This window comes from Megalobrama amblycephala, linkage group LG7, assembly GCF_018812025.1.
Source record: "Megalobrama amblycephala isolate DHTTF-2021 linkage group LG7, ASM1881202v1, whole genome shotgun sequence".
Lineage (NCBI taxonomy): Eukaryota > Metazoa > Chordata > Actinopteri > Cypriniformes > Xenocyprididae > Megalobrama > Megalobrama amblycephala.
The window spans coordinates 8,045,990-8,061,560 of record NC_063050.1 but is presented as its reverse complement, the minus strand read 5'-3'; the positions used below and the strand labels follow the sequence as shown (position 1 = coordinate 8,061,560).

Here is a 15,571-nt window from a genome sequence, read left to right as displayed (position 1 = left end):
GTATGTTCTCATTTGTTTTTATGGCGAATCTCAACATAACACCAACTGTGACGCAACAGTCGGGATCATTAATATGTACGCCCCCAAATTTTGCATATACCAGCCCATGTTCAAGGCATTAAGCCAGTATTAATGTCTGGAGCAGCACAGCTGAATCAACAAATGTTATGCAGGTAAGCATGCAAGAACAATAGTGAAAAATGGCAGATGGAGCAATAATAACTGACATGATCCATGATATCATGATATTTTTAGTGATATTTGTAAATTGTCTTTCTAAATGTTTCGTTAGCATGTTGATAATGTACTGTTAAATGTGGTTAAAGTTACCATTGTTTCTTACTGTATTCACGGAGACCAAAGCCATATCATTATTTTCATTATTAAACACTTGAAGTCTGTATAATTCATAAACACAACTTCATTCTTTATAAATCTCTCCAACAGTGCGTAACATTAGCTTTAGACACAGAGCACAGCCTCAAACTCATTCAGAATCAAATGTAAACATCCAAATAAATACTATACTTACATGTTCTGATATGCTGCATGATGAACACTTTGTAAAGATACATTTTGAGGGTTATATTAGCTGTGTGAACTCTGTGTAATGTATTATAGAGTTGCAAGCTCAGGGGCGGGGATCGCGAGCATTTAAAGGGGAAGCAGCCTGAATCAGCTCATTTTTAATTATGCCCAAAGACATGAAAACTTCAGCCAGATGGCGCTCTTTCTCACTGTTTAATTCAGTACTGAGTCAAAGGAGGTCTGTGTGATGTCATAAAAACCCTTACTATCTCTTGCACACAGAGAACATTCAGCATAAAGAAGACTGAACTCAACTCACAATGAAGATCCTCCTCATCTTCTTCACTTTCTACCTGATCTCAGGTCAGAGCTTTTCTCTTTCATCACTGCAGTAATGATGCTGTTTTCTGTTCATGAGGTTTCTGATCACAGTATCAATCTGATTGACAGGTGCAGTGAGATGCTTTAGTGTCACTGGATATTCTGGAGGAAGTCTTCTTGTTGATTCACGGAAGCCTTGGCATAAAGATAAAGCTAAATACATGAGAAAGCTCCAGAGAACAGCAATAATAAATTATAGAAAACACGATCAATGGATTAACGAAGGAAGATTTACTTTAATATCCAATGATTATGGAAACCTCATGATCTACATTAGAGAACTGAACACACAAGATGCTGGAACTTACCGGATTGGGGTTGATGGCAAATGGTACATCGATATGACTTTGAATGTGATAGAAGGTCAGTCATTTTAAGATCTAAGTTTGTGTAGAAAAAGTAATGATCATTTCAAAGCCTAATATTATACTGTACATACATACATACATACATACATAGATACCTGTGTGTGTGAGTGTGTGTGTGTGTGTGTGTGTGTGTGTGTGTGTGTGTGTAATAATTTGTTATGTGAATTACAGATTCATGTTTTAATGCATCAAAGAAAGTGATGTTGAAATGTGGAGAAGCTGACCATTTCAGCTGTGAATATTCACAGAAACATATTAAAGATCCTAAGATCATATTCAAAGAAGGAAAAGAGTCCATTAAGACCATTTACAGCACACTGAATCAGAAAGAAAGATTCAGTATTTCTGATGACAGAAATAAAAATCTCTTCAGTGTGAGAATTTCTGCTGTGAGACCAGATGATGGAGGAGTTTATTTATGTGGAGTTTCAGTCCTCAAACACTCATACAGTTACTTCATTATTAATATTGTTTATTTGCACATTATGGGTGAGTACAGAAACTAATTTTTTACAGAAAAAAACATTTTTCATATCATGTGCATCTAAATTGCACCTTCATTTACCAATTACATGTTTAATCATGTGACACTCTATTTTCCACTACTGATCATGTTGATTCTTCACATGTTTAAAATAGCAGGTGTGTCAGAGGTTTACTGGTGTGTGTACAGAGTTTGTCCTCTCAGTTTATCTGAGGGTGTGATTAAAAACAGGAAATAAAACCACTGAGTGACACTTATAGAATAAACTGTAAAGTTTCCACTCCACATGCAGATACACTATAGTTAATAAAGTCTCTTTAACAGCAGCTGTTTAAATGTTTTATCTTTCTCGTCTCTGAATATTGATTCTCTTTAACCTGCTTTTGTTTTGTACATGCAAGAGACTTTTGCTGATGTTGTTTTTAGTTTCTTGCTTCTTGTTGGAACTGAGGTCATTTTTCTGATGTAAGAGTTTTAGTGTAGAATCATATATTTTATTAATTGAAAAATAAACATTTATATTTTTTGCTATTATTCCTTGTTTATTGTTTTTTTACATTATAATTGAAATGTCAAACATTGTCATGGCATTGACTTATGATACTTTAAAGTGTCTCATGATCTCTGGAGGTGTTGTTTATGTTGGTGTGATGAACAGGCTGTTTTTCCGTCCAGCTCAAAGCCACAGGAAACTGGTGAAGGTTCAGGGTCTCAGTTCAGTTTAATTAAACATACTTACTCAGGAAACCCACAGTGAGACACATGAGACTGAACAGAGAGAGACAGAAGATCAACATCCATTGAGAGCAGAAGACAATAAAGACTAAGAGCTGATCCTTCACTAATTCACCTCCAACATTTACTGAGAGTGAAGAACTTTTCTCATCAAAATAAATAAATAAAAATATCCTTGAGGGTTTTTAATAGTTCTTTAAATGTCATGCATTTGTATTGTTAGTACATTTATGTCAATACCACTTTAAACAAGTAACATCTTCAAGATTTACTCTGCATTTCATTGTTTTATTAAGATTTTTTCATCATTATCTTTCTGGTCCAATTCTAAATATCCACATATCTTTGTATGGCAGTAATAGTGAGAGTCGTATGATAGTGAGCATTTTTGAATTAATTTAAAAAAACAAAACAATTCTTTTTTTCTTTTTTCTTTTTTTCTTTTTTTTAACTAGGATGAAGATAATTCCTTGTAAGTGTCTCAGGTCTTTGTGTTCACAGTGTTGTTTGATACTGTTATCAGTGTGATAAAGATCAACATGAGATGCTCTTGTGGTTTTCTTTTACTCTATTTATCTTTTGTTGGTCAAAGCAAGAAACTCCTCCTTCATTATAAAAGATTTGATTGCTTTTCAAACGTTAAATGTTCCAACTGTTCAGATCTCTTTAATTTCTGTAGCACTTGTACATTTTACATTGTTTGATTTTGTCATTCAGCTTTATTCTGTGATGATAAGACAAACAAACTCGGAAGGAAAGAGAATGTGAATCAACACTGAGCCGAATTGTGTCTGACTCTGTATTTTATTCACAGTGACACACAGAACCTTATCTTCTTATTTAGATTATAAATATTCAATTATGATATGACAGCATACACGCGAGAGCCAATGAGATTTAAGCGCAGTTTCTACTCCTCCCTTTTCTCCTTATATGGCGCTGAGCGCTGCGCTTCCGTTTGAATGAAAACAAAGTTCGCAGGTGAATCAAAATTTGAGATGACAGATCAGAGAAGAAGATTTTCTGTGAGTAATCGATTAAATTTTGATCTGTTTCTCACACAAAGTTGTTTTATTTATTCAGAACACTTGAAAAACACCACGAAGCGTATGAATGACTTTTATGGTACTTTATTTGATCTTGACAGCAGCGCTTTAACTAACGGTCGCGCTGAGGCTCGTGAATCTCAATATCTACAGATTCAAACAACACTGTTAACTGACTGATAAATTATGAAATGCTTCATTATATAAATATTATTAGTACTAAATATTATACTCTAAAACTTGCTGTAATATCAATATGACTCCAATAGTAGTCCTACTCTAAGTTTGTAACTATATGTACATTTTCTGAAAGGAAAAGAGTGGAAACTTTGTGAAATTCCTTTAGGGATAGTATCATTTAAGTAGAGACAGCACGGACATTGACTGTAAATATCTCTAAAGCCCGGGATACACTGCACAATTTTTGGCTGTCCCAGACGAAAGACTGCCATCGTGAAACAATTGTGCCGATTTCTGTGATCGTGGCACTTAATCGGTGGTCCTATGTCGTACAGTAAGAGAGGTTCAAAGACAGCCGTTTTCCTGGTCTTGCGACCAAAGATAGCCTACGATCATTTTCTGACAGTGTCAGAAATTCAACCTAACCATTGCACAGTGTGTTTGCTGTTGTGACCTATGTCTACTGGCCTGCCAATGAAAATGCGACATGAAATCAAAGCGACATGGCGCTAAAACTTAAAACTGCTTACCTCAAGCTCTTTTCCCTTCTTCTTTTGCCGCTTCCTTTTTATTTTCAGGACACATAAAAACGACAACTGCCAAAGTGTGATTCAACATAGTGTTTTGTTTACCACTAGTGCAAGCTGATGACTTTTTATTCTTCTATAGAAACTTGCATCGTAGCCTATGAGTCAACAGGTGTCATCATCGTACAGTCTACATGCTTGTCGTATCCAAGTTTAATAGATCCATGTCGCACAGTGTGATTTGTAATGATCTTAAAGGACTGCAAAAATCGTGCAATGTATCCTGGGCTTTAGACACAAATGTCTTTTTGTAACCTCTGGCTCCATCTAGTGGTAAATCTGTGTTAATGGAGGGTAATTTTAGTGAAATCTTTGTGTAGATTATGGTGTGGAAATTGATAGAGTAGATGCTTGTTTCTTACTTTCTTTTCTGTTCTGCTTTGATTAATTATAAATGGTATTGATTTACATGCTTCCTGTTAGTTTGAAATGAAAGAGTCAATCTGGAGAAATTAAACATTCACATAATATTTGCTATATACATGGACATTGTTCATGTAGGTGTTTTTAAAACCAAAGTTAAAGATGAAGCAAAGGAAGCAGATAAAGTCAAGTCTCAGCATTTCACTCTTTGTTCAGTTTGTGTTGTTAAACTGTCATCAGTGATGCTGAAGTTTGATTGACAGCTGCTGTCTGTGGTGCTGAATCCACAACTGCCTGTTAAAGTGACAGAAGCAGCAATCAGACTCAGACTTCAGCTGATGAGCCTCTGATGATCTAGGGAGGGACAGACCAGAAACACTGCAGACACAATGAGATGTTCAGATTTCAACACATTTACCTTCTTAGAGCACAAGTTAGAAAACTTATGGATGTCCATAAGACAACAATTGTATATGGAACAATGTAAACATATATTATTTTTATAAGCATAATGTATTTATCCTGCAGGTCAGATCATGTCTGTTTTCTAATATAAATATTACAGCTGGGAAAGATATCAAAAACTCAAAGTAAATGCCAAAAGTATCAGGTGCATTTTTGATTTCCCAGAGAGTCAGGAAGATGAAACTATTAAATAAAGCCTCATGATGTTCTCTGTACATGAGAGTGGATCAGCCTTGGTAACTCAAAATGTACATTTCCTGATGTGTGAATTATGTCAGTTGTATGTGGCATATTTTGTGCTATATCTTGTGTTTTTAGCATTTTCATTATGGTTTGTTTTAACCTTTATTTTCAATTATTTTAATCTTAAAGGTGGGATAAGGTATATTTAAAAAATGCTGTTGAAAATTGTTGATATTTAAAGTAAACCCAAACAAAAACACCCCTTTCTTCATTGCTCCGCCTCCAAAACTCACCCTCCAATCCTAACCAATGAAAAATGTTCATTGACGACCTTTTTTTCCATGACTAAGACGAGACGATGAGAGACGACACCATTGTCATTTAACGATAACGTGACTAAAACTACACGTGCAATATAGTTGACGAAAAAAGACGAAACTGAAATGTGGCTAAAACATTAACACTTCATCAAAATCACTCTTTTGAAATCACTTTTTGTTTTTATCGAATAAAGGAGACAAAACATTACAGACTGTCTTTACCAGCGGTCATGCTTACGGTTGCCAGATTTTCTGAATTTAAAATCCCTATCAGAGCTTTTCTGTTAAAAGAACACGTTTTACTTTAATCTTTGCTATCTGGCAACCATGAGCCCTCTCTACACTGAGGAAGAAGCGCGGATGATCTGAAAACACAGACAAGTAAGCTGGAGTTCAGCGATCTTCATTTGAGATTTTCTACTTAAATTAAAGTGTCTATATTGCGCTGCTCGTTTACTGACTAAATCTGGGACCAAAGTGCAGACTGATATGCAGTTGCTCTCAAACCGACGTATGCGAAAAGTGCCGTTCAATCCCAATGGCAATGAAATTACCTCATCTTTCGCGGTCAAAACTGACTGCACCCATTCAAGCCAGCATCGCGCTACGTAGTGCTGTTCTCGACAATATAACGTTGTGAAAGTGGGGATTTAGCACTTACTAACAAAAAATATAGACATAGACTGCATGTAGATTTAAGATTAAAACTCTCTGCGATACAAAAACATACCCTTCTATGAGTTACTAATGTGAGTTTTTAATGTTGATCATAGCCTATACCAGCAAGAATATTGCCTGAATATAATATATATCCCGAATATTGATTTTATACAACAGTTCAACAAACAAAAGGGTAATATTAAGTGATATTTTAAACAGTATTGTCAGTATTGTTGCTCTATTTTGCAACAAAAGCCACAGCAGAACTGCAACTGTGTTTCGTGAATGAATCTGCGGCTTTGAACGAATCGTCAATGATTCAATGATCCATTCATAAATACCGCCGCTTGCTTTGATACTGAAAGAATGAATGACTCGATGATTCACTCATAAAACAGTGACTTACCGCCACCTACTGGCGGTTTTAATGTAATATTTAAAAGTATCACTTCGTTTTTATCACATTATATATTGAATTTTCTTTTTTAAATTACTTAAGGCATTATTTATTTTACAAAGGTATTTATAAAGGTAAAACATGCAAAATCGATTTAAGGCGGCAAATATTGTCCCTTAATGGAAATGTGTAACTGCAATCTAAGTGGAAAAGAGAGGATGCACAGAAGGATGTTAAATCCCTCAGAGGGTACGACACTCTAGAAAGTTAGGGAACCACTGAAAGACGATATGTACAATTGCACAAATTGCAGCCAAAATTATATACCAGTTATCACTGTAAAGCTGTTACGGTACACAGGAGGCAGACACAGATGTAACAGGTAATGGTTGTTTTATTGACCACAGTAGAGCAGAGGATAACACACAGGTGAGTGAACTGGTTGTAGATAATGTAGAACAGGTAGTATGAGGAATAGTTACTGTCCTTTCTGTTGCAGGTAGAGACACGTTGGAGCTTGGAGATCGCTGGAGAACTAGGGAGCTGGCTGAAACACACCCACACAGCAGACGAGGCACACAGAGGGAAGGAGACACGCTGGAGACAGGTGAGTATACGAAGAGGAGTCCTTGAGGTAAGCATAACAGGAGTATATGCGAACGAGACCGGACATAGAGTGCTGTGTGAGTGTGTGCTTTATGGTGCTGCTGATGAGTGGAGTGATGAGGTCCAGGTGGCGGTGATCAGTACTCTGGAGACAGCGTGCGTTGTGATTGGGTGATGTTGGAACCTGACGTGTCTGTGACAGTACCCCCCCCCCCTCCACGGCCCGCTCCAGAGGACCGAGGACCCCGACGCCGTGGTGGTCGTCCTCTTCCCCGCGGTGCCGGTTTCTCAGGGTGACTGTCGTGGAATGTCTGGAGTAAGCTGGGGTCTAAGATGTCGTTCCTTGGGACCCAGGAGCGCTCCTCGGGGCCGTATCCTTCCCAATCCACTAAATATTCCAGCTGACCACCACGACGCCGGGAGTCCAAGATCTCATGAACCTCATACGCAGCTCCGTCCTCCAGGATGAGTGGAAGGGGGGGTTCGGCGGGAGCCACGTCAGGTCCTGTGGGAAGAACAGAAGGGTGGTGAGCTTTCAGGAGTGACACGTGGAAAGTGGGGTGTATACGATACCCTTGTGGAAGTCGAAGTTGATAGGTGACTGGGTTGACCTGCTTGACGATAGGGAATGGGCCAATGAACCTGGGACTCAGCTTTCTGCAGGGCAGACGCAGTCTGATATCCCGGGTGGATAGCCATACCATCTGACCAGGCTGGAAGACCGGAGTGTTGGAGCGTCGAAGGTCGGCTACCATCCTGCGTCTGCGCAGGGCTCGTTGCAGTTGATGGTGTGCTGAGTCCCAGACCCTCTCGCTCTCTCAGAACCAGTAATCCACTGCCGGAACGTTGGAGGGTTCCCCGGACCAGGGGAACAATGGGGGTTGGTAGCCGAGTACGCACTGGAACGGTGTGAGTCCTGTAGTCGACTGCCGGAGAGAGTTTTGGGCGTACTCGGCCCAACCCAGGAGACACGCTGGAGACAGGTGAGTATACGAAGAGGAGTCCTTGAGGTAAGCATAACAGGAGTATATGCGAACGAGACCGGACATAGAGTGCTGTGTGAGTGTGTGCTTTATGGTGCTGCTGATGAGTGGAGTGATGAGGTGCAGGTGGCGGTGATCAGTACTCTGGAGACAGCGTGCGTTGTGATTGGGTGATGTTGGAACCTGACGTGTCTGTGACAAAAGCTGCTTTGACACAATCTGCATTGTAAAAAAGTGCTATATAAATAAAGGTGACTTGACTTGACAAGTGCTACTGTTAAGAGTGCAATGTCAATACAGTTTGTTACCTTGATTCAAATTTTTCATAAGCTTAAATGAATTGGTCAAAAGAGAAAAATTATAATGACTATTTTGTCTAAAGACTACATATAGCTATCAAAATGAATGTTGTTAACTGTAGTTTGACTAAAAGTAATGACTAAGACATGACAAAAATGTGATGACTTTTCGTCAACTAAAACTAGACTAAAATATGAAAGACTAAAATGACTAAAATGTGACTAAGACTAAGGAGCATTTTCGTCTGAAGATAAAGACTAAGACTAAATCAAATATGGTTGCCAAAATTAACACTGCTCTCTAGCACTGGAAAGCATTTGTAATATTAACATGGGATCTAAAGACCTTGTCCAGTCATAACCCTTCATTCCACTGATATTCTTCTGAGCTTTTCTCTTTTGTATTGTGTCTCATTCTCTGTGTCTTTCTTCAAATCTCCCTCTTGCTCATTCTTATGCCCCCTAATGCTGATTGTTGTTGTTTGCTGGTGTGTCGGTTCAACTAATTTCCAAACAGTGTTTTTCAAATATCGCTTACCCCACATTTAATGCTGTCTTGTAAGTTTACTGAGGCCCCCTATTGACACATTACAAGTAAATTATACTGTCGCCCTCTACTGTAAGATTTAAATAACGCTGATCAATAATCTTCAGTGTCATTAGTCCTTATATAGAGATGAAACCTGTATGATCTCTCAGTATCAGACACTGTATCCTCCACTAGGTGGCGCTCTTTCAGTGTGATTAATGTAATATTCAGTCAGTGCTGATGGTGGGAGGGGCCAGTAAAGCTGCTCATTACTGATAAAGAGCTGAAGAAAGAGGAAGTAACTAAAGCAGACAGATGTAGAGACAGAGAGATTCACACAGAGAACATTCAGCATAAAGAAGACTGAACTCAACTCACAATGAAGATCCTCCTCATCTTCTTCACTTTCTACCTGATCTCAGGTCAGAGCTTTTCTCTTTCATTACTGCAGTAATGATGCTGTTTTCTGTTCATGAGGTTTCTGATCACAGTATCAATCTGATTGACAGGTGCAGTGAGATGCTTTAGAGTCACTGGATATTCTGGAGGAAGTCTTCTTGTTGATTCACAGAAGACTTGGTTCAGTGCAAATGTTAAATGCTTAAATAAATTACCTGAGTGGAGAAGTATAATGAATGATACAAAACATGAAAAATGGATCAATGATGACAAATTTTCATTGTTTCAAAATAATGAGGGAAACCTTATGATCTACATCAGAAATTTGAACAAACATGACGCTGGAGGATACTGGATTGGTGTTCTTTATAAGTGGGGTATAGATATGACTTTAAATGTGGAAGAAGGTCAGTCACTTTAAGATCAAAATCTCAGTGTAGTAAAATACTTGATTAATTTAAAGTCTGTATAAAAGTAAATATATTTCTTATGTAATTTACAGACTCATGTTGTAGCATGTCAAAGAGAGTGATGGTTCATATTGGAGAAACTGCCACATTCAGCTGTGAATATTCACAGAAACATATTAATGATCCCAAGATCATATTCAAAGAAGGAAAAGACTCTATTGAGACGATTTACAGCACATGGAAGAAGGAAGAAAGATTCAATATATCTGATGACAGACACAAAAATCTCTTCAGTGTGAGAATTACTGCTGTGACACCAGATGATGGAGGAGTTTATTTATGTGGAGTTTGGATCAGCGGACAATCGTACAGTTACTCCATTATTAAACCTGTTCATCTACATGTTAGTAGTAAGTAAAACAAATCTTGCTTGAAAGTTTATAAAATCTGTGTTTGCAGCAGAATTTATAAGATGTGATATTGGTGAGAATGAGGAACCTGAGCACAATTATTCAAGCATAGTTTATCTGTTGTGTGTTTGCAGTGGCTCCAGTAGTGAGACGTGAAGGAGAATCTGCTGAGATCATCTGCCCTTATGATTCAATCTATAAATCAAAGTCAAAGTCTCTCTGTAAGGGGAAGTGCTCCACTAGAGATAGAAATCCTCTCAATGAAGAGAAAGAGACCAAGACTGACAGATTGACTCTGAATGATGACGGCACTGCAAGTGTCTTCACTGGGACCATCACTGGACTGACAGCAGAGGATGCTGGGAAATACTGGTGTGCAGTGACATTAGAGAGAGACGTGAATTATCTTTACACTCATCTGATCGTCATCATGAATGAGGGTGAGGAAGGTTTATCATCTGAATATGTCAAACTATGGCTGTGAATTGATGTTCTTCTATTTCTCATCATTTCCAGAGCTGAACTTGACTAAGTATGAAGGAGACGACATGTCAATCCAGTGCAAACATCATGATGAACATCAGAAACTCTTCTGCAAAGCACATGAACCCTCCATGTGTGTGAAGGATGGAGTTTCATTGGAGACGATCAGAGATGATCGATTCTCTTTCAGTGATGAAGCTTCTACTGGAGTCTTTACTGTGAACATCACTGATCTAAGAGAAGAGGATTCTGGGATATACTGGTGTGGAGCTCACATCACCACTAAAGTGCACTTAACTGTCAAAAGGGGTAAAACAACTTCACTTAATAAATACATTTGCTTCTCCCTGAGGACTTAAAATATTTAGATATAAACAAAATACCAATAATCAGATCAGTCTGTTTTTAGAGTAAAAAAAATAAAATAAAAAATAAACTGTAAATTAAATTGTATATAAAATTCTGTTTTCTACTCTTTAACTGCAAGTCTGAGTTTCTCTTTGCCACAAAGATTCTCATAAATGCAGGAGATATTTTCAGTTTTTTTTTTTTCCTCTCTCTCAACAAATGAACAGAAAGTTCAAAGTCAAGTTCAGTTCAACGGTCTTTATTCAGGAAACCCACAATAAGACCACGTGAGATTTGACAGAGGCAGATGAAGTAGAGCGTAGGTTATGTGTAAGTATGCAGAAGGCTCAACGAATAACCAAACTGAGAGACACAATGTGATTGAATTTAAACAGGTATAGAATATTGAGAAACAAACACAAAGCAGGTGAGTTATATGACAGTCAGGCAGTTCAATGGAGTTTGAGATCATTAACAGTTAACAATTAACAGAGTCTTTTCTTTTACCAGGAATGATGAAGTGGACACTGGATGCAGTCAGTCAGAGTGGGTAAGGTGGTTAACAGGTCTTTCCAAACAGGTATTTTAAGAGTTTTTACAGGGAATACAATAGCAGACAACTTGGAGATCACATGAGATACACAATTGAGATAGTTGGAGACGAGTACCTGGAGACGAGATAGTTGTTACCTCAAGGTAAGTTTAGCAAGTAAGCCATCTGTATCCATAGATGAAGCAAGACAATGAGTGACTAGAGGAGTGTGCTCTTTATAATGGTTTTGCTAATGAGGGACAGGTGTTCAGTAATGAGATGACAGGGGACACTGATTGATGGTGACAGGTGAATCTGGTGTCTCTGTGACTCTGATACCTTCTGCCCAGGCTGGGAGGTGGAAATGGTGGATTGCCAGGCATCTGCATGGCTCTTGTGACAGCACACTGCCTGCTGAAGATGGTGGTGAGCTGCATCCCAGACCCTTTCGCTTTCTTGAAACAAGTGATTGACAGATGGAACTTCTGAGGTTTCTCCAGACCACGGGAAAAGGTGGGGCTGGAAGCTGAGTATGCACTGGAACAGTGTTGCTTGGATGAGGGAGTTTTGAGGGTACTGTGCCCAGGCGTGGAAGCAGGAATTCTGCTTGGCATGGCAAAAAAACTTCAGAGAGAATAGTTAAAGATGGTTAAAGGTGAGTCCGGCCATCTCCATGTTGGTAGGTAGGCCTCTGAGAGGGGCAGTTCAGTGAAGAAATCCACTCCAGGACTGATGTGGAGTGTGGATCTTAGACATGGCACACTCCAGGCATCCCTGGATTATCCCTTTCATGTCCTTTGCCATGCCCGACTACCAGAAGCAATCTTGCAGCAAGATGGTCTGACTGGTCCCTGTGTGCCAGTGCCCACAGATGAATGTGCAGATTCCTTCAGAGTGATATGTTAAGAATTGAGGACATACAGCATGTGTGATTTGGGGGACACTCTGGCGGCGCTGACTCGGTGGCTGTGGCTTCAGCATCACATTACTAATCATCCAGGGACCATTGGATGGGGCTGACGATGAGGTTAGGAGAGATGACTGGGCCTGGATGTTCCAGAGTTTCTTTGGGAGTGTGGAGACATGACAATGCAGCTGCCTTGACTTTCTTGGTCCCTGGATGGCAGGAAATTATAAAATCAAAGTGAGCGATAAAGACAGCCCATCTGCCATGTTTTGGGTTGGATTTTTGACTTCACAAAGATATTTCAGAGTTCGGTGATCTGTGAGTACAGCAAAGGTATGACACACTCCTTCTAGCCAATGTCTCCATTCTTCTAGAAGGTGTCCCCTGCTTCCCCAGATGTTGAAGCATCCACCTCTACAGTAACAGGTTGTCTGGGTGAGGGTGGACTAGTAATGGATCAGTGATAAATTTTTCCTTGAGGCGCTGGAATTCTGGAGTGGTTCCAGGACAGAGAGTTGGACATGCTTTTTAGGAGAGAGGTGAGGGGTGCAGTAATCGAGCTGTAATTCTTTATGAAGTGGTTATAGAAATTGGAGAAACTTAGGAAACACTGGAGTTCTTTGATAGTGGTGGGTTGTGGCCAGAAACAGACAGCATCCACTTTCCCCTCGTCCATCTTGATGTCGTCTTCACTGATGTGCTAACCAAGGAACTGCATTGAGGGTTGGTGGAAGGTGCATTTCTCGACTTTGTAGAAGAGATGGTATTCCATCAGCTTCTCGAGGACCACCGAAATGTGTCATTGATGTACATCAGGACAAAGCAGTGGAAACAAATCTCATACATTAAGTCCTGGAATACAGAGGGGGAGTTGACCAAGCACACAATATAACACAGTATTTATTGTGCCCAGTAGAATGTGCTTCATCACAAATGCAGTCATCCCCAGTGCTTGAAGTGGGACAGTTACACAGTACTGACACTTCTCTATTTTTACCTCTATTTGTACCACCAGTTTTCCTTGCATACCGGCAACTCCCACATGTTGCACGTACGAAAATCCACCACACCCTCCCTTCCTCGGAAACGTGTTTTGAACCGAGCATCAGGAGTACCAGCACTTTTATTTTTCCACTTCAAGCACTGGTAGTCCCCCTCAGGTATCTGGAAGAGGTTTTATGCACTTAAGAGGTCCAGCTTGGTGAAGACTGAAGTGGATAGTGGAACTTTACTGTCCGGTAATCAATGCAAGGCCTTCTTAGCCACAAAAAAAAAAAAAAAAAAAAAAACTGAAAGCATCAAGGGATGTTGAAGGACAAAAGTAACGTTAAATGTTTGAGTCTCTAGTCTAGCCTGGTGCCATATCATTTTCATATCGTGTGGGGGGGAACCTGGTGTCTCTGTGACAAATTGACTAAAATACACTTATTTTACTGCAGAATAATTAAAAAATGAATAAAATGTAAAGCATGAACATTCAACTCACAAAACTAAACTAGTTCCTTTATGACAAACATTACAGGGTTTTATAAATATTTAATTTATATAAATAGTTTTTACTCACACTAGTTTCATAAAAATGCATTTAAAATGTATTTATAACCCACAAAAGACAGATGTTCAAGTATGATAGAAATGGCTGAAAATGAACATCATAAAATGTATGAGTATCTATTATTTCATTCATGTGTATCTGGTTTCTCTAAACACCATGTGTTTGTGTGTTTTTTCTACAGATTTCTCAGTGATTATCATTATTTGTGTGTGTGTGATTCTGCTGCTGATCGGTGGATTCACTGCGACTGTGTGTAAATTAAGACACAAGAGACGAGGTGACGCTCACACACAGTTCAGGTCTGTCTACTGCTCAATTACCCACAATCCCCTCTGATGAGCTCCTGTACGCATCTGTCAGTTTCCAGAAGCATGAAGAGTCTCTCAGTGATGCTACAGTCTCCTTCAGTAAGGACCAGATTTACTCTGATTGGAATCCTGAAGTAAAAAGTGTAGAGAAAACTTCTATAGGAGAACATATATTATTTTATAACTGCAAAAGAAACAAATACGACTACTTATTTTTACACAAAAGAAGAAATATAGAGAGGGTTATGTATAGTGTCATAAATATACATTCATTTTTACAAATGAACAAAGGTGTTTTAGTGCTTGTGTGATGAATGTCATTTTTTTCCATCCAGCTCAAAACCACAGAACACAGCAGACACGTTCAGGGTCTCAGTTTAGTTTGGGTGTGACGAATACACCTACTTGTTCAGGAAACCCACAGTGAGACACGTGAAACAGAACAGAAAGAGAAACAAACTGATGAAGTGGAAAGTGTGTGTAGGTCTGCAGATGAGAAAGAGTTGGTGAAAGAGTTAGATGAGAAAGAGTTTAACACTCCAGTGTTAAATTAACTCTCATCAGAGTTTGAGTCCACACTCAAGAGTGTTAAAGTGTTCAAATAAGAGCGTTAAATTAACACTGAATAAGTGTTAAAGTTAATGAGATAATTCAGTGATGATTGACCATTATTTAACACTGTCAGAAAAAAAGATACGGTGCTTGTCGCTGGGACAGTACCCTAATGTACAAAGGTAAAAAGGTACTAATATGTACCAAAGAACTAATATGTACCTTTAAGGTACTAATATGGACCATTTAGGGGTAAGTAAGGTACAAATATGTACCTTTTCACTTTTGTACCTTAGGTACTGCCCCAATGACAAGCACCATATCTTTTTTTTTTCTGACAGTGAAGATACCTGCAGATAACAAGCAGAATCACCAAAGGAGAAAAATCACAATTTTAATCACCATCATAGAGAGCAGGATTTGCTTTAGTTGGGCCCTTGACTTTTTAATGTTAGATTTTGTTTGGGCTGTTGTAACTGAGTCATAACAGCCAGACAAGCAAAGAGAAAAGATGATCAGGTGGTGTTGGTTATGTTTTCACATAATCATTATT

At 38.8% G+C, this 15,571-nt stretch overlaps 3 protein-coding genes across 3 annotated transcripts in view; all 3 read left to right on the top strand.

The window, feature by feature from the left end:
• Positions 1 to 15,571, top strand: part of LOC125271224 (B-cell receptor CD22-like) — a 1,156,500-nt gene that overhangs the window by 1,054,421 nt on the left and 86,508 nt on the right. The gene's annotated exons all lie outside the window — the stretch shown is intronic.
• LOC125271198 (hemicentin-1-like) overlaps positions 1 to 15,571 on the top strand; it is a 987,774-nt gene that overhangs the window by 905,392 nt on the left and 66,811 nt on the right. The gene's annotated exons all lie outside the window — the stretch shown is intronic.
• On the top strand, positions 9,268 to 15,516 carry LOC125271232 (polymeric immunoglobulin receptor-like). The gene is made up of 6 exons (XM_048195272.1): positions 9,268 to 9,536; positions 9,624 to 9,920; positions 10,016 to 10,333; positions 10,468 to 10,773; positions 10,850 to 11,125; positions 14,340 to 15,516. Exons 1-6 carry the CDS (start codon positions 9,494 to 9,496, stop codon positions 14,492 to 14,494), a joined length of 1,395 nt encoding a protein of 464 aa, XP_048051229.1. The 5' UTR covers positions 9,268 to 9,493; the 3' UTR covers positions 14,495 to 15,516.

Coding starts and splice junctions, on each gene's coding strand:
- LOC125271232 (XM_048195272.1), top strand. CDS start 9,494: ATGAAGATCCTCCTCATCTTCTTCACTTTCTACCTGATCTCAG. Junction 9,537..9,623: donor CACTTTCTACCTGATCTCAG/GTCAGAGCTTTT, acceptor TCTGATTGACAG/GTGCAGTGAGATGCTTTAGA. Junction 9,921..10,015: donor GACTTTAAATGTGGAAGAAG/GTCAGTCACTTT, acceptor TGTAATTTACAG/ACTCATGTTGTAGCATGTCA.